Below are 24,452 nucleotides of genomic sequence, written 5' to 3'. Positions count from 1 at the left end.
GCAATGTCAGCACACAACAGATATGATCCCTGTCTCTTTATTCTATGATAACTAAAATTACTTAAGTTTGTTTTCACATTTTACCTTGAAGAAATTGAAACACTACCTGTCAATGACTTTGCAAAGATGTGTCAACAGAACTGTGAACAATACAATACAATACACTTTTATGAGCTGTAAGTACACAGGAAGAATAATTTTCCTGTGTCTATATTAAATATCTCCCTACATATATCAGAATTCAATCCCAAGCTTTCTCTACTGTCTTCTCAAATTCTGCATCTGGCTAAAGACCATTTACTACATCACAACACCCCCCATGTTTGTTGCTGTTACTATCTCACTTCTCATGATGTAGTCTTTTCCTATATTTTTTTAACCTCGCTGTATTACCTTGCACTTCAAATCAAACACATTACACACATCTTTCTATTCATCTAACCATGGACAAGGATATAACCATGCATACAGCAAGTAAATCAAAGTAGACAAATCAACTTTTGAGGATACAAATCATCAAAACATATAAAAGAACAAAAAAGGAACACACAAGCCAGTAAAAAAAGTAAATTATTGAATATCCCCCTTTGTAGGGAAAATGATAAATCTTTCTGCCATTAAATCTGCAACTTATATCATCATGTAGATCGGTAACGGCACATTATTTATGCCAGTTATGTAAACTGCATTTTTCTTGTATTAATCGTCCTTAATCTTGGTACTTACAGAAAAGAGAGTCAAATGGTTATCCCTCTTACCCACCTAACAAGAAAATGGAACTGTTCCTTTAATGAATTGAACTGCTCTCAAATAAACAAGACAAATAAATAAAAATAACTGCATAACTGATCCATTTCTCACTTTGGATGCATATATTGCTATTTATTTCAAGTTCTAATATGAATATGTTGGTGTATGCATTTCGCATGTACATTTATATACGCAGACACACACACACACACACACACACTGCAGGAAAAAGGCACTTTTTGTTAAAGGGAAAGCAGCAGTACAAACCGTTGGTACACAAATCAAAGATTTCCGACTACCCTTGAATGCGACTTGTCACAACTGCACACTGTAACCAAATTACAAGCAGTCTGCATCGCACTGTGGAACGGAGGGGGGTAGACTATGCTTGACCGAGGGGCAACAGTAAGGAATAAACAAAAAACATCCAAGTCCTTTGCAGTATCACCTTGCAAAGACATTAAAAACCTATGGATTCTAGAACATAACTTTGCAGGACACCACTCCCAGCTCATCTTTTATCAATGTAGATTTACTATTATTCTCTACATTATGTGCCCATTCAAGTCTTAGACAAGACACTAGCTAGACACAGATTGCATTTCTCAATAATTTACATCAACCTTTTCTGCAAGGCTGCATCAACTCTCTTAACAATACCAAGTGTCTAAAGTCTAGAAACCAACAGAAGAACTTTCTGGTTCTGAATCAGTACAATTGTTGGACCTACTGTACTACTCTTTCAAATATTTAACAAATGCCTTTTGCCTTTTCAGGCCCTTAAAATAATTTTGACAGAATCAGATCTCTTCCCACACTGCTTTCTTTTGTGGAAATGTTAAAATGTTGAAAGGGTAGCAATTTTGGCCAAGCTGTGTTAATATCTCCTAATATAATAACATCTTGTTTCATAGTTTGGTCAGTTGCTGGCATTCATAACTGATTTGCAAATAATGCCAGGAAGAGCACAAGCCATCATGAATACATTTACAAGCCTTTTCTGATTCAAAGACCCCCCCCCCCCTTGAACACTGTTGCCAATGAGCGTAGCTGCGCACTTTTAAGTAGTGAGGTACATAGCACCATGTCAAAATGTGGTAGCCTCTGGGCAGATTCTAAGGAGAACAAGTTCCTCTCACATTAACCAGTTACAAGGCTTGTGAAGTATGAAATTCATTGATGCCTGCACTACACAAACCCTGGACAAGGCAAGGATTCAAATCCAAGTGTGTGGCAAACTTGCCATGCACACCTGTGCAGTTTAATTATGGCAATCTCCTCCAAGTGAGGACAGGTTCCTGCACAGAATGCCAATGAAGGCAAGTGGCAGAGTGTGTGTGAATGGAGTGTATGAGTGTGTGATCCTCTGTATGCATGTGAGAGAGCACTGGGACAGCAATATGTTTGTGTGTGCATATTTGGAGGTGGGTTTGAATCCCTGCATGTAGACTTATTACCTGTACTAGGAGACAGGTATTCTGCGGACTAATTGTTTCAGCTACCAAGCGGAGCTAGTCATACTCATGCAATTTCAAGGTAACAAGATTTGGCCCTTTGTCAATGGCTATGAATTTTTAGACAGCACAATGGCACAACTCATCACATCAGTGCAGGGCATAAGCTGCATTCTGACATGCCATTTTCTATAAACACTGCTCAGTACATCTTCTAGTATTCTGAGATGGACTTTGGAAGTGCATATTATAAGTTACCATAAGAAGAACTTCATGTAAGCAAATAGAAGGACGGAGTATTTCTGGAGAGTCACTTATATAATTTTCATCTTCCAGCCCCTACATGACTTGATGAGAACTGGGATTTCTCCTACTCTATCTAGTAAGCAGTTTGCTCATGTAATTAGAACTATAATACCTCCCTTTCGTTTTACACAACAGTCCCACTCATATAAAATTATAACCTGATGCATGGGGATTCACAGAGGCAATATTTGTATGCACCATTACTGTCAATCATTATATCACTGAAAACTACTTTCAGCAATGAAAGAATGATCTATTTGCAAGGAAGCAACTCCCTCCCCGCACCTTCCATGCAGAGGCAAAACCCAAAGTTTAATCTAGAATCACACAACAGTAGGGAAAAGGACAACCTCAATTACTGCCGAGTGTTTTCTAGTGCAACTGCTTTACAGAGGTGTCACTCACAGAGACAGAGGTTGAATAAGCTACCAGCTTCCTTAGAACCTGGTTAAGAAGTTCTTCACATTCTTCTTTTTTAATTTTAACCAGATTCCAGTAATAAAGAGTATACCTGTGCGGTTCAATAATTTTGATGCGAATGCTTCCACGTTAATACCCTGTAGTTTTTTACCTTCTGAAGTGGTTTGGTTGTGTTTTAAATTAGTATTCTAAAAACATAGATTCAAGATTTATGATTTGCATCTGAGATACAGAGATTTATATATGGAGATTTTTTAAGGTGGCAGTGTCTTACCTTTGCTTTCAACTTCAATTTTTCTGGGTGGTAAGTAGTAAGTGTAAGTACTTTAGTTTTGGAAGGTCAGTGGAATTGTTGCTAACTTATCAGTAATTTGAACGTCACAATGATATTGTACAGGGATCTGATATTCAGCAGTCAGCACTAAGAGTAACATTAGTTCATGTGCAGTACAGTTCAGTAGATAGGGTTGCCACCTTTCCAAATGGCCAAAGTGGGACATTTGTGCTACAAACATCAGATTTTGCAGGGCAAAACATACCCACGGCCAGTACAAAGGACAGATCTTAGTTGTTTGCCTGAATAAAAGTTTATTCTTGTAGCATTTTTGTTCCTTATTCTGTTTCGTGGAAATTACCGCCCCATTAGCTTGACAAGCCTCATCTGCAAAGCCATGGAGAGGATCATAATGGAACTCATAAATAAAGACATAGGGAACTTGCAGACTTTGGATCCAACCCAGTTTGGCTTTGTCAAAGGCAGATCCTGCCTCTTAAACTTGGTTGACTTTTTCGAGACTGTCACCAAGGCCATTGATGAGGGAAAGGCAGTCCATACAGCCTACCTTGACCTGGCAAAGGCCTTCGACACAATACCCCACTCAGGTATCATCGAAAAACTCATCAGCTTGAATGTAAACCCATACATCACAAGATGGGTTGCAAACTGGCTAAGTGACAGAACCCACAGGGTCAGAGTTGCTGGAGCCATGTCAGACTCAAAGCCTGTCACAAGTGGTGTCCCACAGGGCTCAGTCCTGGGTCCACTCTTGTTCGGCATCTACTTTTCTGAAGTACAAGCAAACACAGGAGGGTTATGGCTGACAAAGTTTGCAGATGACTGCAAACTGGGCCATAGTCGAAAACACATCTGACACAGATATCCTCCAGAAGGGCCTCACAGAAACGAATAACTGGTGCCAGAGCCATGGCCTGAAGTTAAACGCCAAAAATGCATAGTCATACCCTTCGAAAAACAAGGTTACCCCTAGCTACCATATAGATGGCAATCCACTGAGCACAGAAAAGTCATCAGGGATCTGGGGACCCAGGTTGACAGTAGCCTTCGCTTGACACTCATGTTGCTAAAGTAGTTAGGAAAACCTTCTATATCGCCCACCTGATCATGAAGGGATTCACATCTAGATCAAGGGAGGTCATCGTCCCCTGTACTCATCACTCATTAGACCTATGATTGAGTACAATGCCCGTTCGAATGTACCTGACCAGACACCTGCTGCAGCTTGAAAGGCCCCAAAAGTTCCTCACCAAAAGGATAAAGGGTCTCAAAAATATGTCTCATGCTGCCCGACTGAAAGAACTCCAGCTCTATTCAGTCTCATACCGCTTGCTCAGAGGTGACCTGTGCCTGACATATAAGGCCATGTCAAACCCAGATTTGATGAATATGCTTCACCTCAAAAAAATCTAGATCCCTCAGAACCACAAGGGCGGGAGACTTAAACCTTGACACGGTTATAAATAGAATGTGCTGGAGGGACAGATTCATCACCCAGAGACTCCCTATGCTGTGGAACAAAATCCCGGTACATGTGAGGCAGAGCACCTCTCTGGCCTTGTTCAAGAGGAATCTTGACCAATGGATGGGAGATTGCAGATATACCCCAGGGATTACTTCAGTGTCACTGCTTGACAGAGGCACAGCAAAATGATAGGCATAGTTTTTATTCAAACTAAAGGGGTGGCGAAAGCCACATAACTATGGGCTAGGCTTATAAATGCCCTTGGGCAGATAGCCTAGTATGAACCTATGAACCTATGAACCTATGTAGGTGTTTCAAATACAGAATAACTGTTTTATGCAACTATTACATACAATATAGAAAATACTTTTGTCCTAAAATCTCAGGACATTTGCCATTTTCTCACAATATTTTGCAGGACACAACTGCCCAAAGAGGGATTGTCCCTCGCAAAGTGGGACAGGTGGTAATCCTATCAGTATTTATGATCACAATAACCAATGCTTAGTGTCCTGAAAGATGGTTTGAAAAAGGAAAGATGCTTACAATTACATTAAGTAAAAGGCATGTTTTGTAAACAAGAGTATAATCGAGGAACACTCTACAAGTACTTGTTTTCACTCTATTAGCAAAAGTAATACCATTAGTTCCAGAATTTCAAATGCTTTATATTCTACCTTCGCTGTGTCACAGTATCAAGTTACTTGGGGGGGGGGGGGGATTAAACATAATTTATATTACCCTAACATTATGATAAACGCAACAACAAAATAAGCGCTGAAAAGTTTAATAACCATCGAGTTCTGCCTAAAATGCAAAATGGAAATTACCAAAATGATGAAACGTCAGGACAGCTTTACATCGACCACAGCACGGTGAAAATCAACACAGTGAAAGTGAGTCATTAATGCAGATTTGCCCAGTCCTCTCCCGAAAATTAAGGACTAGTTTCGGGAAACTGATACAAAATAGTCTTTTCACTCACTCCCATTACCTCTTTGTTTCGGATACCAGCAGTCATGCACTTTTCCCAAAGGCACTGCTTTCTGTGTCAACATAAAATAATCCATGCATTTCTAAGTACAGGAAGGGCTTAAGCACAAAGAAGAGCAATATTACAGTTGAAGGTCAGAAAGCAGACTATGCTAACAAGCAGTAAAAGTTCAGTAAATAAAGAAATAAAGCACTTAAGATGAAATACCGGTCTTCTTCTTGGTCAAGCAGGTGGTTGCCCTATCTGGCACAAACTGATGTCAAAACTTACCGAAAAAGGGTGGCAAGTGTGACACAGTTTCAAGAAAGGCTTGTGTATCGATCGCCTTATCCGCAGATAACTGCTTAAACTGGTGGTCAAGAAGCAAAGCCATCTATGTAGTTTTTACAAAGTCGACTTAAACTACTAAGAAAGTGTTCTGACTTAAACCGCCGGATACTGTCAGTCCGACACCTTGGCAGTAAGATGCGGAAGTGTTTCTCAGCTCCAAACCATTCGTTCACTACCCCAGTAACAGGAGCTACGTCCTTCTATCTAGTGCTACCTCGGGAAGACCAGCCTCCCAGAGAGGCGGAACGACAAACAGCATTACCAATGAAGGAATAGAGGTGACAGTCATCAAACCAATCGCATGCAAAGTTTGCATTAAGCTACGCCCACTCTTAGGCGCTCTAATGTACTTATTTATAATGCAAGTGTAGTTGTAACTCTTTCCTAGGACTCGAATTCAATTTATGCATCTTTTCTATTTTCTTTATGTACAGTACAGAATGTTTCGATTTTTGTCAAATCATTTTAATGGAAAAAATAACTTTTATTTGCTAATCATTTTAAAAACTTCACAGTACTAGTCTCCAAACACTTTCGAATGTTGCTTATCATTGTAGACAAAACTAATAGGCAAATGTAATCCAATGCCAAGAAAACCTGAAATAACTTATTGAATTATCGTATTCCTTGTACAATACTTTCTTTTTCAGTACTGTAAAATTATCTTCTGCAAGTTATCAGTATTATACCGACGCTGAACAGACAGTTGCAGTTCAACGCTCTTAGCTCCAGCTAACATTAGTAATAATTTTAGTAACACGCCCTACTAATTTTATACTCGCTGTCTTTGCTTCTGATTGGTCCAAAACTTTATTGCAGTAATCATGCAGTAAATTTAGTTAGGCGTGGTTTCCTTTATCAGGATTTGATTTTGCACTACTCCTAATGATAGCTGTTTTCTCATAATGAACATAAATCGATATACGAAATTCCAGAGTATGTATATGTAGTGATAAACAATATTTTTTGTGAACACAGTGGGGAAGGAGTGTGTTTTAGTGGTTTGAGTACTTGTTGGAGCTGGCCCGATGGCAGTAAACTGATTTTTTAAACTGAAATAAACCCACTTTTTCTGCCTAGCCCACCGCTTTCCGGGGGAAACCATACCCCAGGGGAACCCCCCCCTTTCCCCTCAACTTCAAATTTGGATGCAGATTTTTCATATTTAAAAATGGGTAAAAGGTGCCCCAGGGACCCCCCGCCCTATTAAGTGATTTTCGCGAATCCCCGTTTTGGGCCCTTTTTTTTGGGCTTTTCCTTAAATGCCCAACGGGAACCCCTCCGCTAAGTTTTAAGGGATTTTTGTGCCAGTTTCCAGCCCCACCTTCCAATCGTTTCTCCCAACGGAGTCTAGCTGAAAAAAAATTTTTTTTCGAAACCCAAAAAAACCTTTTTTTCCTCTTTTTAAAAAAAAAAACCCCCAAAACCCTTTACCCTTTTTTTTTCCCAGGGACCAAACATTTCGCATGTACATTTATATACGCAGACACACACACACACACACACACACACTGCAGGAAAAAGGCACTTTTTGTTAAAGGGAAAGCAGCAGTACAAACCGTTGGTACACAAATCAAAGATTTCCGACTACCCTTGAATGCGACTTGTCACAACTGCACACTGTAACCAAATTACAAGCAGTCTGCATCGCACTGTGGAACGGAGGGGGGTAGACTATGCTTGACCGAGGGGCAACAGTAAGGAATAAACAAAAAACATCCAAGTCCTTTGCAGTATCACCTTGCAAAGACATTAAAAACCTATGGATTCTAGAACATAACTTTGCAGGACACCACTCCCAGCTCATCTTTTATCAATGTAGATTTACTATTATTCTCTACATTATGTGCCCATTCAAGTCTTAGACAAGACACTAGCTAGACACAGATTGCATTTCTCAATAATTTACATCAACCTTTTCTGCAAGGCTGCATCAACTCTCTTTTAACAATACCAAGTGTCTAAAGTCTAGAAACCAACAGAAGAACTTTCTGGTTCTGAATCAGTACAATTGTTGGACCTACTGTACTACTCTTTCAAATATTTAACAAATGCCTTTTTCCTTTTCAGGCCCTTAAAATAATTTTGACAGAATCAGATCTCTTCCCACACTGCTTTCTTTTGTGGAAATGTTAAAATGCTGAAAGGGTAGCAATTTTGGCCAAGCTGTGTTAATATCTCCTAATATAATAACATCTTGTTTCATAGTTTGGTCAGTTGCTGGCATTCATAACTGATTTGCAAATAATGCCAGGAAGAGCACAAGCCATCATGTATACATTTACAAGCCTTTTCTGATTCAAAGACCCCCCCCCCCCTTGAACACTGTTGCCAATGAGCGTAGCTGCGCACTTTTAAGTAGTGAGGTACATAGCACCATGTCAAAATGTGGTAGCCTCTGGGCAGATTCTAAGGAGAACAAGTTCCTCTCACATTAACCAGTTACAAGGCTTGTGAAGTATGAAATTCATTGATGCCTGCACTACACAAACCCTGGACAAGGCAAGGATTCAAATCCAAGTGTGTGGCAACTTGTCATGCACACCTGTGCAGTTTAATTATGGCAATCTCCTCCAAGTGAGGACAGGTTCCTGCACAGAATGCCAATGAAGGCAAGTGGCAGAGTGTGTGTGAATGGAGTGTATGAGTGTGTGATCCTCTGTATGCATGTGAGAGAGCACTGGGACAGCAATATGTTTGTGTGTGCATATTTGGAGGTGGGTTTGAATCCCTGCATGTAGACTTATTACCTGTACTAGGAGACAGGTATTCTGCGGACTAATTGTTTCAGCTACCAAGCGGAGCTAGTCATACTCATGCAATTTCAATGTAACAAGATTTGGCCCTTTGTCAATGGCTATGAATTTTTAGACAGCACAATGGCACAACTCATCACATCAGTGCAGGGCATAAGCTGCATTCTGACATGCCATTTTCTATAAACACTGCTCAGTACATCTTCTAGTATTCTGAGATGGACTTTGGAAGTGCATATTATAAGTTACCATAAGAAGAACTTCATGTAAGCAAATAGAAGGACGGAGTATTTCTGAAGAGTCACTTATATAATTTTCATCTTCCAGCCCCTACATGACTTGATGAGAACTGGGATTTCTCCTACTCTATCTAGTAAGCAGTTTGCTCATGTAATTAGAACTATAATACCTCCCTTTCGTTTTACACAACAGTCCCACTCATATAAAATTATAACCTGATGCATGGGGATTCACAGAGGCAATATTTGTATGCACCATTACTGTCAATCATTATATCACTGAAAACTACTTTCAGCAATGAAAGAATGATCTATTTGCAAGGAAGCAACTCCCTCCCCCGCACCTTCCATGCAGAGGCAAAACCCAAAGTTTAATCTAGAATCACACAACAGTAGGGAAAAGGACAACCTCAATTACTGCCGAGTGTTTTCTAGTGCAACTGCTTTACAGAGGTGTCACTCACAGAGACAGAGGTTGAATAAGCTACCAGCTTCCTTAGAACCTGGTTAAGAAGTTCTTCACATTCTTCTTTTTTAATTTTAACCAGATTCCAGTAATAAAGAGTATACCTGTGCGGTTCAATAATTTTGATGCGAATGCTTCCACGTTAATACCCTGTAGTTTTTTACCTTCTGAAGTGGTTTGGTTGTGTTTTAAATTAGTATTCTAAAAACATAGATTCAAGATTTATGATTTGCATCTGAGATACAGAGATTTATATATGGAGATTTTTTAAGGTGGCAGTGTCAATTTTTCTGGGTGGTAAGTAGTAAGTGTAAGTACTTTAGTTTTGGAAGGTCAGTGGAATTGTTGCTAACTTATCAGTAATTTGAACGTCACAATGATATTGTACAGGGAGCTGATATTCAGCAGTCAGCACTAAGAGTAACATTAGTTCATGTGCAGTACAGTTCAGTAGATAGGGTTGCCACCTTTCCAAATGGCCAAAGTGGGACATTTGTGCTACAAACATCAGATTTTGCAGGGCAAAACATACCCACGGCCAGTACAAAAGACAGATCTTAGTTGTTTGCCTGAATAAAAGTTTATTCTTGTAGCATTTTTGTTCCTTATTCTGTTTCGTGGAAATTACCGCCCCATTAGCTTGACAAGCCTCATCTGCAAAGCCATGGAGAGGATCATAATGGAACTCATAAATAAAGACATAGGGAACTTGCAGACTTTGGATCCAACCCAGTTTGGCTTTGTCAAAGGCAGATCCTGCCTCTTAAACTTGGTTGACTTTTTCGAGACTGTCACCAAGGCCATTGATGAGGGAAAGGCAGTCCATACAGCCTACCTCGACCTGGCAAAGGCCTTCGACACAATACCCCACTCAGGTATCATCGAAAAACTCATCAGCTTGAATGTAAACCCATACATCACAAGATGGGTTGCAAACTGGCTAAGTGACAGAACCCACAGGGTCAGAGTTGCTGGAGCCATGTCAGACTCAAAGCCTGTCACAAGTGGTGTCCCACAGGGCTCAGTCCTGGGTCCACTCTTGTTCGGCATCTACTTTTCTGAAGTACAAGCAAACACAGGAGGGTTATGGCTGACAAAGTTTGCAGATGACTGCAAACTGGCCATAGTCGAACACATCTGACACAGATATCCTCCAGAAGGGCCTCACAGAAACGGATAACTGGTGCCAGAGCCATGGCCTGAAGTTAAACGCCAAAAAATGCATAGTCATACCCTTCGGGAAAAACAAGGTTACCCCTAGCTACCATATAGATGGCAATCCACTGAGCACAGAAAAAGTCATCAGGGATCTGGGGACCCAGGTTGACAGTAGCCTTTCGTTTGACACTCATGTTGCTAAAGTAGTTAGGAAAACCTTCTATATCGCCCACCTGATCATGAAGGGATTCACATCTAGATCAAGGGAGGTCATCGTCCCCTGTACTCATCACTCATTAGACCTATGATTGAGTACAATGCCCGTTCGAATGTATCTGACCAGACACCTGCTGCAGCTTGAAAGGCCCCAAAGTTCCTCACCAAAAGGATAAAGGGTCTCAAAAATATGTCTCATGCTGCCCGACTGAAAGAACTCCAGCTCTATTCAGTCTCATACCGCTTGCTCAGAGGTGACCTGTGCCTGACATATAAGGCCATGTCAAACCCAGATTTGATGAATATGCTTCACCTCAAAAAATCTAGATCCCTCAGAACCACAAGGGCGGAGACTTAAACCTTGACACGGTTATAAATAGAATGTGCTGGAGGGACAGATTCATCACCCAGAGACTCCCTATGCTGTGGAACAAAATCCCGGTACATGTGAGGCAGAGCACCTCTCTGGCCTTGTTCAAGAGGAATCTTGACCAATGGATGGGAGATTGCAGATATACCCCAGGGATTACTTCAGTGTCACTGCTTGACAGAGGCACAGCAAAATGATAGGCATAGTTTTTATTCAAACTAAAGGGGTGGCGAAAGCCACATAACTATGGGCTAGGCTTATAAATGCCCTTGGGCAGATAGCCTAGTATGAACCTATGAACCTATGTAGGTGTTTCAGATACAGAATAACTGTTTTATGCAACTATTACATACAATATAGAAAATACTTTTGTCCTAAAATCTCAGGACATTTGCCATTTTCTCACAATATTTTGCAGGACAACTGCCCAAAGAGGTATTGTCCCTCGCAAAGTGGGACAGGTGGTAATCCTATCAGTATTTATGATCACAATAACCAATGCTTGGTGTCCTGAAAGATGGTTTGAAAAAGGAAAGATGCTTACAATTACATTAAGTAAAAGGCATGTTTTGTAAACAAGAGTATAATCGAGGAACACTCTACAAGTACTTGTTTTCACTCTATTAGCAAAAGTAATACCATTAGTTCCAGAATTTCAAATGCTTTATATTCTACCTTCGCTGTGTCACAGTATCAAGTTACTTGGGGATTAAACATAATTTATATTACCCTAACATTATGATAAACGCAACAACAAAATAAGCGCTGAAAAGTTTAATAACCATCGAGTTCTGCCTAAAATGCAAAATGGAAATTACCAAAATGATGAAACGTCAGGACAGCTTTACATCGACCACAGCACGGTGAAAATCAACACAGTGAAAGTGAGTCATTAATGCAGATTTGCCCAGTCCTCTCCCGAAAATTAAGGACTAGTTTCGGGAAACTGATACAAAATAGTCTTTTCACTCACTCCCATTACCTCTTTGTTTCGGATACCAGCAGTCATGCACTTTTCCCAAAGGCACTGCTTTCTGTGTCAACATAAAATAACCCATGCATTTCTAAGTACAGGAAGGGCTTAAGCACAAAGAAGAGCAATATTACAGTTGAAGGTCAGAAAGCAGACTATGCTAACAAGCAGTAAAAGTTCAGTAAATAAAGAAATAAATCACTTAAGATGAAATACCGGTCTTCTTCTTGGTCAAGCAGGTGGTTGCCCTATCTGGCACAAACTGATCTCAAAACTTACCCGAAAAGCCTGGCAAGTGTGACACAGTTTCAAGAAAGGCTTGTGTATCGATCGCCTTATCCGCAGATAACTGCTTAAACTGGTGGTCAAGAAGCAAAGCCATCTATGTAGTTTTTACAAAGTCGACTTAAACTACTAAGAAAGTGTTCTGACTTAAACCGCCGGATACTGTCAGTCCGACACCTTGGCAGTAAGATGCGGAAGAGTTTCTCAGCTCCAAACCATTCGTTCACTACCCCAGTAACAGGAGCTACGTCCTTCTATCTAGTGCTACCTCGGGAAGACCAGCCTCCCAGAGAGGCGGAACGACAAACAGCATTACCAATGAAGGAATAGAGGTGACAGTCATCAAACCAATCGCATGCAAAGTTTGCATTAAGCTACGCCCACTCTTAGGCGCTCTAATGTACTTATTTATAATGCAAGTGTAGTTGTAACTCTTTCCTAGGACTCGAATTCAATTTATGCATCTTTTCTATTTTCTTTATGTACAGTACAGAATGTTTCGATTTTTGTCAAATCATTTTAATGGAAAAAATAACTTTTATTTGCTAATCATTTTAAAAACTTCACAGTACTAGTCTCCAAACACTTTCGAATGTTGCTTATCATTGTAGACAAAACTAATAGGCAAATGTAATCCAATGCCAAGAAAACCTGAAATAACTTATTGAATTATCGTATTCCTTGTACAATATTTCTTTTTCAGTACTGTAAAACTATCTTCTGCAAGTTATCAGTATTATACCAACGCTGAACAGACAGTTGCAGTTCAACGCTCTTAGCTCCAGCCAACATTAGTAATAATTTTAGTAACACGCCCTACTAATTTTATACTCGCTGTCTTTGCTTCTGATTGGTCCAAAACTTTATTGCAGTAATCATGCAGTAAATTTAGTTAGGCGTGGTTTCCTTTATCAGGATTTGATTTTGCACTACTCCTAATGATAGCTGTTTTCTCATAATGAACATAAATCGATATACGAAATTCCAGAGTATGTATATGTAGTGATAAACAATATTTTTTGTGAACACAGTGGGGAAGGAGTGTGTTTTAGTGGTTTGAGTACTTGTTGGAGCTGGCCCGATGGCAGTAAACTGATTTTTTAAACTGAAATAAACCCACTTTTTTTCTGCCTAGCCCACCGCTGCCGGTGCCGGATCTCATATCCACAGGGGTGAAGGCGGTTCTTACTCGTCACACGGGTGCATTCTTAATTCTGTGAGTGACTTAGCATTACTCCTATCACTGGCATTTAAACCTGAGAAGTAATCACGGATGACCCCTAGTGGACCTCCCAGCCCATACCTCTCAACTGTACCCATTTTCGCAGAATGCCCAGATTTTTGGCTCATATTTTAGTCTGTCTTTCGGCGTATAGGTGTCGCCAGAGCGGAACTCCGGTCCGCTAATGTTTGGAAGTGGATTTTTACGTGCCGAGTTACCAGCCCACGCTCTAGCTGAGAATCGAACGGGACAACGTCTTGCTGTGATGCGACAACGCTACTGCAGCACCACGTTCCTCATAAAATCTGTGTTTTTCTAACAAATTACTGGGATGATCTGAGGCTTGAAATCACTAAATAATGACACATTTGAGTTTCAGACTTCAAATCCTTCAGAAAATGTATGTTAAAACAAATCCTGTTACTCTGGCAACTTTCTAAGCCTGTACCAGTAATATTTAAAATATGTTCCCATTTTTGGGCATTTAACCCCCATTTTATCAGTTTTTGTCCAGATTTCTTGCACTGAGAGGTATGCTCCAAGCCAGCACTGCTGTTGTGCATTTGCACCCCACAGCTGAAGGCAAAATAGTGGGTGGAAGGCCAATGCTGGAGAGGCAGTAGCAATGTGAAGTTGTCCTATCTCGCCTTCATTCTTACTGATGGGTTCGGAACCTCAGCCATTTAGTAAAGTTCGAGGCCTTCAGCTAGCTCGGCTCACTCCCTATCCCATGATGCTGTAGGGCATTCCCCAGATCTCGTTTGCCGCTGAAACGGTTCGAGCATCAGATTCTAGCTCTTGCTAAGTGAAACTATTTTTTTCTGCAATTTTAGTTTAATTGTTGTTATTCGCATATTTTGTATAGTTTTAATAGTTATGGTAGTTTCCTTCCTCTAAGCATCTCAAACACTTATTTTCTGTAGTAAATTAGTGTTAGTTGATACCTTTTGGCCAAGAGTGTTAGGCCTTAAGTCCCCTATCCCTTTATTGACTAGAGTGTGCCGATTGTTTGTAGTTTAGTATTAAAAAAATCCAAAAAACCCTACTTTAAGGTTTTATATTATCAGCCTGCGGTTTAGGCTTATGTGTGTGTGTGTGTGTGTGTGTGTGTGGTGAACCCATTTTTAGTTAGAGGGTTCTTCCTTTAGAATAATTAGTGTGGTAAATTTCTAAGTGATTGCTTTCTTTCAGCAAGTCTGCTTTGTTTACTGTGGATTTATACCTCTTTTAGCTCTTTGTGTTTTCTTGAAAGAGCTATTTAGCTCGATTAAATTAGAGAGCTAGTTTCTTCCTGTGTGTGTGTGTGTGTGTGTGTGTGTGTGTGTGTGTGTGTGTGTGTGTGTGTGTGTGTGTGTGTTTGGCTTTAGACTTGTATAATTTAAAAAAAAAATGTCAAAGCAGCCTAAAGAATCCAGACTTTTGGGGTTTAAAAGGTGCCCCAAGTGCTCACAGAAGATGTCCATTACGGGCAGTCACACTGAATGTGTCTATTGTTTGGGTGCCCTGCATTTACAAGAATCTTGCTCAATATGTCATTCTTTCAGTTCAAGAGTCCTTCATAAAAGAAAGAATAAGTTAATTCTCAAGGGCCTTTTTAAGTCTTCTTTTTCTGAAGCTCTGGAACAGGGTCAAAGCCCTTCAAAAAGATCAATGTCTCCTTCACAGAAATCAGGCAAAGGCTCAAAAAGACCATCATCTGCATCTTCTGATGGCTCGGAGCTGTCTAAAAAAGTCTCAAAAGTATCGGAGCCTGCTGAACGTGTCAGACCTTCCACCTCGGTTCCATCTGTATTGGAACCGATTGTGTTATAAATCAGGAGCTGCTCACCAGTCTTGGAGCCAATTTCTCCTGTGCTTAGGTCACCAATTCTCCAGTCTGTGGCATCTCCAGCTCCATCCTGTCATTCTTCCAGGAGTCTATCAGACTATGATATGGACTGTTTGGTGCAGAAACTATTGAGGACACCAGCACTGGCTAAAATTTTGTCGGAACCAAGCCAATCAGCTTCGGAGCTGACGGGACCAATCCCTTCAACTTCATTTCCTCCTCTGACCCAAATTGTAGTCTCGGAACCGGAATGCGTGGTGCTGATAGAAAAAGACCCGTAAGAGCCGAGACCTACATTGGTATCTTTGGCTCTGACTGCTCTGACTACCTTGGGGCCATCTGAGGAGTCTAGGAGCTGACACCCTCCAGTCGGATCCGGGGGGGCAGTCGGACTAAATTTTATCGGTTCTGACCTTGCCTCACGGGGCATCGGCTCGGGTTAGCTCAGCTCCTACCTCAGCCTTGGAGCCTTCTCCTGTGTTTCTGGGGGTATTTGCTGGCTCCTCGAAGTCGGAGGTTTCCTTGGGTCATAGGAGGGGGGCTTTTGCGGCTATGAGAAGAACCTTGTCCCTATGAGCATCTTCTCTGTCGGATCTGACTATTCTTCCCCCTAAGGCACCAGTATCTGTTTCTGCACAACCCATCTCACATCGCAGAGACCCGAAGCCTCAAGAAGCCCCAGAGGGAGAATCACTTTCCTTGGGGAAACTCTCCGGAAGCCCCATCCAAAGAGACACCCCAAAAGAGACTATGTAAGAGGAAACATTGGGACTCCCCGGAGGAGTCAATCACATCAGACACGGACCTTGATGAATCAGAAGGGTCCCCATGGTCACCCTCTGAATATGTCACCTCTGCAGACATCTTAGAAGTCCTTAAACAGAGAGGTGGCTGGAAGTCCATTACCCCTTCTGATGAGGAGTCCATTTACCTGAAAGCTTTTGGGTCTCGACCATCTGCCACTTGGGTGTCTCCACCTTTTGATGAGCTAATGGAACTAGTTTCTCAAAAGGCGTGGGAGTCTCCGGACACAGGAGACCAAACAAATTTATAACATCCCCAGAAGACAAAAAATTTTAAACAAAGGTGTTCCCGTAGATGCTATGGTGGTGGCGGCAGCCACCAAGGAGGAGTTATCTGAAACATCCACATCTGTCCATCTCCCGAACAAAGAGTCATTTACGATGGACAGATACAGTAAGCGCATGTTCTCTTCAGCGACCTTTACTCTATGGCCCCTGAATTACCTTACTCACTTCACCAGGTTACAGAGAGATCTTCTAAAAGAGCTGGAAGACACTCTACAGGGTACTGTAGCTGTGGGAGTGTCAGATAAAGTAACTTCACAGCTCTCCACCCTCAATTTTGTACTTAACTCATCCATGAGGCTTATTTCCTATGCAGCTGATGGAGCGAGTAGGTCAGTGGGTTCAGGAATTGCCCTTAGTAAACATTCCTGCATGTGCTTTTGTTCATTTGTGGAATCCTTCAAGTGATCCTTTATTAACACCCCTTTGATGGTTTGTCACTTTTCAGGCCTAAAGTCAAAGAAACACTGACCAGGTGTGAACAGGAAGGAAAGACTGTCTCTGCAGTAGGAGTCTCTTTTTTTCCACTCCTTCTAGACATTATCCCAATGGCCAATGGGGAGGAAAAATGTGGTTCTGAAAATCCCAGAGAGCCTTTCAAGACACACGTGGTGAACCCTCCTCCAGGGGCAGAGGGGGAGGGAATAATGGCGGGGGGGGGGTCCGCAAAATCAGGGTGACTGAGAATCTTTCTTTGGTAAGTCTTTTCAGCTTTCCTGAAAGGAGGCTCATCTGTCCCCCTCTGGAGGCAGTCGGGGATCACTTATCTTTGTACCCAGATGCCTGGCTAAAAATAACAAAAGACAAGTGGGTACAAAGGATCATATCCAGAGGTTACTCTATTCTCTTTTCCTTCTCACCCTCACTAATGAAAAGGTTCCGTACATTCCACCCAGTCACAGTAACCAAGCAACCACAGAAATTCAAAAGTTGCTAGAAAAAAGAGTCATCCAACTGATCCCTGCAGACCATATAGGATCCAGAATTTACTCAAGGTTCTTTTTAGTACCAAAGAAGACAGGGGACTGGAGACCCATACTGAATCTCAGCAGGTTAAACAAATCTGTAAAAAAGACAAAGCTCCGGATGGTCACACTGCAGTCGATACTCCCTTTTTTTGGGAAAAGACAATTGGATGTGCTCCATAGACCTCCAGGATGCGTACTACCACATTTATTATTTATTTTACATTTGTTTACCGGGATAGTCTGACTGGATATATAGCCATTTTCAGCGGAGGCCCTGGGAGAAAAGCTCCACAAAGACAAACTTACATAGATTACACAGAAGTTAGCAAACAATTATAAAAACAAAGTGATTATATACAATGGGTTAGTAGTGATTCCCTAGTAGGGACTCACAATTGTCATGGACAGAGAATTAAAAGTAAGAGGCATCAGATTGGAAGCACAGCTTGGTGATGTAGTTACAAGTTATGATAATTGCAGAATATGCTTTTAGTTTATAACTTAATCAGGGTTGGTACATGGGCATAGCCAATTCACTTTGAGATACTGTTTGAGGTTTTTTTTTTTAAGAGACTTTTGGAGGATTGTAGGGTTATATAGTTTGGCAACGAATTGCAGGTTTTGCCAATGAAGTTGGCAAACAGTGATTCACCAGCAGAGTTATTAGCTTTGTGGGTTTGGACCAGTAGTTTATCGGCTGACCGTAGGGATCTTAGATTGCTATATGGCTTAATAATATTTTTAAGTGAGGGGGTATCCTCAGGGTGGTACAAAATTTTGTGGGCTATTAAGAGTTGATTGAATTGAATTAAGCTGGGCAGTTCTAGCCACTCTAGTTGTTTAAGGTTCTGGAAGTGGTGGGTTCTGTATGTGGAGCCAGTGGCGAATCCGGCAATATGATTGTAGCTATGGGACAGCTTACCTAGTTCGGATTTGTTGAGGTTTGAGAGTACAGGCGAGGCATATAAGAGAGTAGAGAGTAGGTGTGATCGGGCGATTGCAGTCCTAGCCAGTGGGGTTAAAAATGTCTTGTTTCTATACAGTGATCCAAGCTTCTTATTGATGGTCTGTATGGTTTTGTTGACCTGTAGGTCAAATTTGAGATTATTGTCTATGATAACCCCTAGCAGTTTGGTGTGATTATCTGGGGAAATAGTGGTACCATTGTTAGATGTGATAGAGAATGAAAGTGTGGTGGATCTACTAGTGGGACAGAAGAATAGAAGTTTAGTTTTATTGGGGTTCAGAAGTAGGTGTTGATTGGTGAGCCAGTTCTCGATAGTGTTAAATGTATTTTGGGTTAAGATTTGCAAGTCGGATGGAGAGGTGGCTGAGCAGATGAGAGTGGAATCATCTACGTATTGGATGCAGGTGGCTTTAGGGATAGCAGTGTGGAGGTTGTTGATAAAAATAGAGAAAAGTAGTGGACCTAGTATGGACCCTTGAGGGACACCAAGTGTGAGAGGTAACTGGCTGGAGAGTTTGCCCTGCCATAGTACTGCATGCTGTCTACCAGTCAGGTAGGACTGGAACCACTGGAAAGCAGGCTTGTTGAGGGAAATAGATTTTAGTGAAAGAATGAGAAGTTCATGGTTGACCATGTCAAAGGCTTTTGATAAGTCAAGAAAGGTTAGCCTATTGTCATTCCTGCTTTGGTTTATGGCAGTAGTAAAGGAAAGGAGGGCTGAGGTGGTGCTGTGGTATGGCCTGAAGCTATGCTGGGAATCATATAGTAAGTTATTCTGTGAAAGGTATTGCATTAGTTGGTTGTGTACACATTTCTCCATTATTTTGGCTAGTAGGGAAAGAATGGCAATGGGTCTATAGCTGGATATGTCTGAGGAGCTACCACCTTTATGGAGTGGGATGACATGAGATATTTTCTAGAGGGAGGGGATAGCATTATCAGATAAGGTTCTGTTGATGAGGATAGATATGGGATATGCAATGGCATCTGCAGCTATTTGCAGGTACTCTGTAGGGAGGAGGTCAGCAGCGAGGGTGGTAGGATTTATATTTTTTAGAAGTGTTTTGATAAAACTAGTGTATATAGGTTGGAAGTCAAATTCTGGGTGATTATTAGGTAGATTTGGCATGTGGTTTAAGTTAGAGGGGGTTAGTTGATTTGCTAGGGATTGGATTGTTTCAGTGAAAAAGTTATTAAAGGCGCTAGCTATTGTCTCTGGGGAACTATGGGTGTAGTTAGCCGGGGTTGGGGTAGTAGAGTGACCTGAACAAAGTAGTTGATTTAACCCTGCCCAGAACTTTTGAGGGTTGTTGTGGTGTTTTTGTAGGAGATTTTGGTAGAAGCTTTTTTTATCCAGTAAAACAGATTTTTTTGTAACATTCCTGAGTTGACGATATTTTAGATGATCAAGTGGGGCTTTGGTTGTTCTCCAGCTGGCCCAGGCTCTGTTTCTAGTTTTGATTTTTGCTTTGGTATCTTTTGTGAGCCATGGTGTTGTATTTGATCTAGTTTTTATTGTACGTGCTGGAGCATGGGAATCAAGGATACTTAGGAATTTATTGTTAAAGTGATTTACGGCCTCCTCTAATGTTAGATTTTTTAGTTTTGACCAGTCAACTGCTTTTAATTCATTTTGGAATATAGCAGCATCAAAGTTTTTCCTGTTTCTAAATGTTTTATATTTGGGCTGGTGAGGGTTTCCTGCCTTATGTTTTATGATATAGGTTAGACAATGGTCACTGAGGTCATCAGGGAGAGTACCAGCTGTGTACAGTTGGGGTTGGTTATTAACTAGGATCCAGTCTAGAATACTTTCCTTGTTGGTTGGTTTGTTTATCCTAGTGGGAGAGGTTATGGTCAGTTTAAACTCAGATAAGTTTATATGAGTGGGGGGGGGGGTTAGTGGAGTAGGGGTACCAGTCGGTGTTAAAATCACCAAGAACTATGGTTTCTTGGGGATAGGTAGTGGAAACTACTAAAGGAGATCTTCTAGGGTATTTAGGTTGTTGCCTGGTGGAATGTATGCACAGACGATGTTCAAGTGTTTGTTTTGGTTAATTTGTAGCTTGGTTATGAGGAGTTCCGCGCTATTGAGTTGGAGAGGTTGAATGGTATCTCTATTAACGGTTAGAGTATTTTTGTAAAGGACTACTATCCCACCTCCTTTCCTTGTAGCACGGTCTAACCGGTGAATATTGTATCCTGGAGGTAGTATCTAATGGTCAGTAGTACTGGGTTTTAGCCAGGTTTCTGTAAGACACGTAATGTCTGAGGAGTGGGTTGCTAGGAGGGCATGTAGGTTGGGAATCTTATTGTTAATACTTCTAATATTTAGGTGAAATGCTAGGAGGGAACTAATGGGAATATTCATGTGTAGCTTGACTGTGGGGATTGTGGTAGGGGAGTGGAGGTTATTGGGTGTGGGTGGGCCAGGGTTGGGATGGATGTATCCATGTGTTATAAGGTTATAGTGACAGGATATTCTGAGCTTTAGGAGTTTGTTTATAAGCTTTATATAGTCTTTGTCTTTAGGATTATGTTTTGTGGCTGTACAGGGGTGGTATTTTATAGAGGGTGGTATATTCGGTGGGAAGGTAAAGTGTTTGTTGTTATGTGTGAAGTCGCGGGTGTCTGTTTGACCATTTGAGTAGTGAATACCATGGTCAAGTGTTTGTTCATAGGCAGTGAGATGGTAAAATAAAAACAGTGTAGGCATTTGGGTAATTAGTGTTTTTTTCTTGTTTGCATTTTGATAGGAGGCGAGCCAAATATGATGGCTGACTGTGCTGACAGGGTGTGGAAGAATGAGAGAGAAGGAAATGGGTTAAGGGGGCAGGGTTGCTCAATGATGTGTGAGGTGCTGATTGGTACTTAGCAGGAGGGGAGTGGCAAAGTCTGGTTTAAATTTAGCACTAGTGGGGGCGGGTGGAATTTGGGGGCAGGGAGGGGAGCGGAGCGAGCCAAGCACAGCGGGGCTAACGCTGACTCTAAGAGTTACCTTGGGCTTTTGGTTTGGTTTGTATGATTGCATGTAAGCAGTGTTGTTGGCTGTACTTTAATTTGTTTTATTCTTTTTTAATTTTACACCAATTTTCAGGCTAAGTTTAATTGTATCCTAGGGTTTAAACTAGCAAGTGTAGTCAATAAGGAGGGAGCAAAATTACTTTACCAAATTGAAAAGTAAATGTTTTGGACTGGAACACTGTGTGAGTGTAAGGCTGATTCAAAGTAGTGTAGCCCAATCTAGTGACAATTGGCTAGATCCCTTCACTGTTGTTGTGCATACACCATTAAGCATCAACGGTTTAAAAAAACTAAATTGTAGTTCACCTATTACAATTGAAAAGCTGGATGGAGTCAGGTTCTTGCTTCCCAGAGGTTTTACTTAGTTAAGATAGCCAGCTTCAGTGGATAAGGTAGAAATTGCTTTATGCAGTGAATCCCAGGTGGGGGGGGGGGGGTCACTCAGGAAAGAAACCCGTGCAAACTGAAAAATAAAGGTAAATAAGGCAGAATTAGTGCAAAGGTTACAAGAATGTGAAGTGGAGAGCATTCAAGGAATAGACTTGGAGAGTAAAATGAATTATATTGCATACATTATGATTAAAAGTGATTATAGTGCATACAGTATCAGCTCTGTAAAACCACAGACTAAGAGCAGTAACATACAGCCTCTAAGTCCAGTGATAACAGCTGTATACTTCAGTGAATACACACAGGATATAAAGCACAAAGCAAAGTATGGCTGTTTTAGGACAATAATTCTAGAGCTATGTTATTCAGTATGAACTAACAGTAACATGAACTGCATTCACTTAGCCTTCTATAAAAGCAATTATAAAGTCCAGCCTGTAAGTCTTCTAAGTACAGTAGCATGCCATAGGAATGTTTACAAATGTAATCAGAACATGAATGACCTCTGCAAAACAGCAGGATGCCTGTCAGATATTCAACAATTAAAGCTCTACCTTCATAAAACAAGATAAAAAAAGCAGTTTGTAAGTTAGGACATTAGCTAGCTCTCAAAACATATACGAGTTCTGAACAGCAGTTACAGCTTAGCACCATCAAATACCTCAGCAGTTAACAGTAATAACCAAATAAATCAGCAGCTATCAGCAAAGAGAGGACAGTAATGCAAAGTAACTTACTTACTGTGCAGGCACAACAACAGAGGGGTAGGGAAGGTACAACAGCTACAGGATGAAATGAATGTGAGTCAGGTAGTAGAGAGTTTGATTAAAGATGACACCCTAGGAGGGGGCTGACTAATGAAGATAATCAGGGGGTGGGGTTGGGAGTGGCAGATAGGGAAATTGGAGAAGAGAGCAGTCAGGATGGGATTAACCAGGAACTTATGGATACCTCCCCCACAGGGAGAAGGGCTGGAAAACTATCAGTGTAAGGTGAGGACTGACTCTGAGAGTTACCTTGGGCCGTTGGTTTGGTTTGTATGAATAAAATAAAAATTGACAGGCCATCCAGGAGTTACCTGCACTTTTGGCTGGGGAGCCATTCATCACCAATTCTGAGCCCTGCCCTTTGGTCTCACTACAGCCCCCAGGGTGTTCACCAAATGCATGACAGTGGTTACGGCTCTCCTGAGGCATTCACGATTCCGGGTGTTTCCATATCTAGATGACTGGCTCCTAACCGCCACCACCAAGCATCTACTTTCACAAGCAAGAAATTCAACTTTGAATGCCTGTACTCAGTTGGGAATTTCAATAAACTACGAAAAATCTGCCTTTTTGCCATCTCAACGTATCATCTTTATAGGTGCAGAGTTGGACATGGTTTCAATTATGGTAAAACTTCCACCAGATAGGATACAAACCCTACAAGTGCAGGTTCAAGGCCTCCTATCAAAAACAAAGGTCCAGGTGAGGACAATTCTCAAGGTATTAGGTACTATAGCGACAGCAATCACTATGATTCCCCCTAGCACAAATGCACATGCGAATCTTACAGTGGCTCTTATTCACCCCCCCCAGTGGTCCATGCAGCAACTTCCGATGTCAAACTAGATATTAATAACAGAATCTTGCAGGAGAGAGTTATGTTGGTGGCTACAGTCAGATCAAGTGACCTTAAGTCGTCTTTTCATTCTTCCATCCCCCCTAGCCACAGTGACCATGGATGCCTCCAGATAGGGTGGGGGAGTATTATCAGATAATGACAGCCCAAGGCATGTGGCAGAATTACAAGGCCCATTTGCATATCAATGTCCTGGAGGTGAGAGCGGTGCTTCTGGAGTTGCAGGCATTTCAACACTCTTTTCCACTGGGAACTATTGTAGTCTAGACAGATAACATGTCAGTGGTTTGGTATATAAATAAACAAGGAGGAACCAAATCTTACCCCCTTTGTCGAGAGGCCCTGAGAGTATGGCAGTGGGCAACGTCCTCCCTACGCTTTCTGATAGCAATGCACATCCCAGGGAAATTCAACGTGATAACAGACAAACTCAGCAGAGCACTTCTAATGCTTCACGAGTGGTCCCTGAAACAAAAAGTAGCGGAAATGATTTTCCAGAAATGGGGCCAGCCTTGCTGCAACCTTTTTGCCATGTCCATGAACACAAAATGCAGCAACTACTTTGCCCTAATCCCAAGGGACGCACTTATACACAACTGGCCCCTGGGTCTCCTCTATGCCTTCCTTCCCTCCTTTCCCATTGATACCCAAAGTTCTTCAGAAAGCCAGTGCTTTGGGAAGGACCTTAATTCTAATAGCCCCTTACTGACCTCATCAAATTTCGTTCCCCTTCCTATGGCCTTATCTTCAGGAAGAGCCTTGGATTCTGGACCCAGTTTCAGATCTCCTGATCCATTCATCGGGAACTCTTCATCCATCCCTTCATACCCTCAAACCGACAGCTTGGCTGCTCCAATTCCAAACA

At 41.4% G+C, this 24,452-nt stretch overlaps 1 protein-coding gene across 1 annotated transcript in view; it reads right to left on the bottom strand.

The window, feature by feature from the left end:
• Positions 1 to 6,210, bottom strand: part of LOC122799443 (glycolipid transfer protein) — a 631,864-nt gene extending 625,654 nt beyond the window's left edge. Inside the window, exon 1 of the mRNA XM_044068502.1 lies at positions 5,955 to 6,210. Within this exon, the coding sequence (XP_043924437.1) occupies positions 5,955 to 6,057 (103 nt within the window). The 5' untranslated portion in view covers positions 6,058 to 6,210. The remainder of the gene's footprint in view (positions 1 to 5,954) is intronic.
• Between the last annotated feature and the right edge of the window lie 18,242 nt (positions 6,211 to 24,452).

Source organism: Protopterus annectens, chromosome 4.part0 (genome assembly GCF_019279795.1).
Source record: "Protopterus annectens isolate FY-2018-M chromosome 4.part0, PAN1.0, whole genome shotgun sequence".
Taxonomy (NCBI): domain Eukaryota; kingdom Metazoa; phylum Chordata; order Ceratodontiformes; family Protopteridae; genus Protopterus; species Protopterus annectens.
This window is presented reverse-complemented; position numbering and strand designations above follow the sequence as displayed.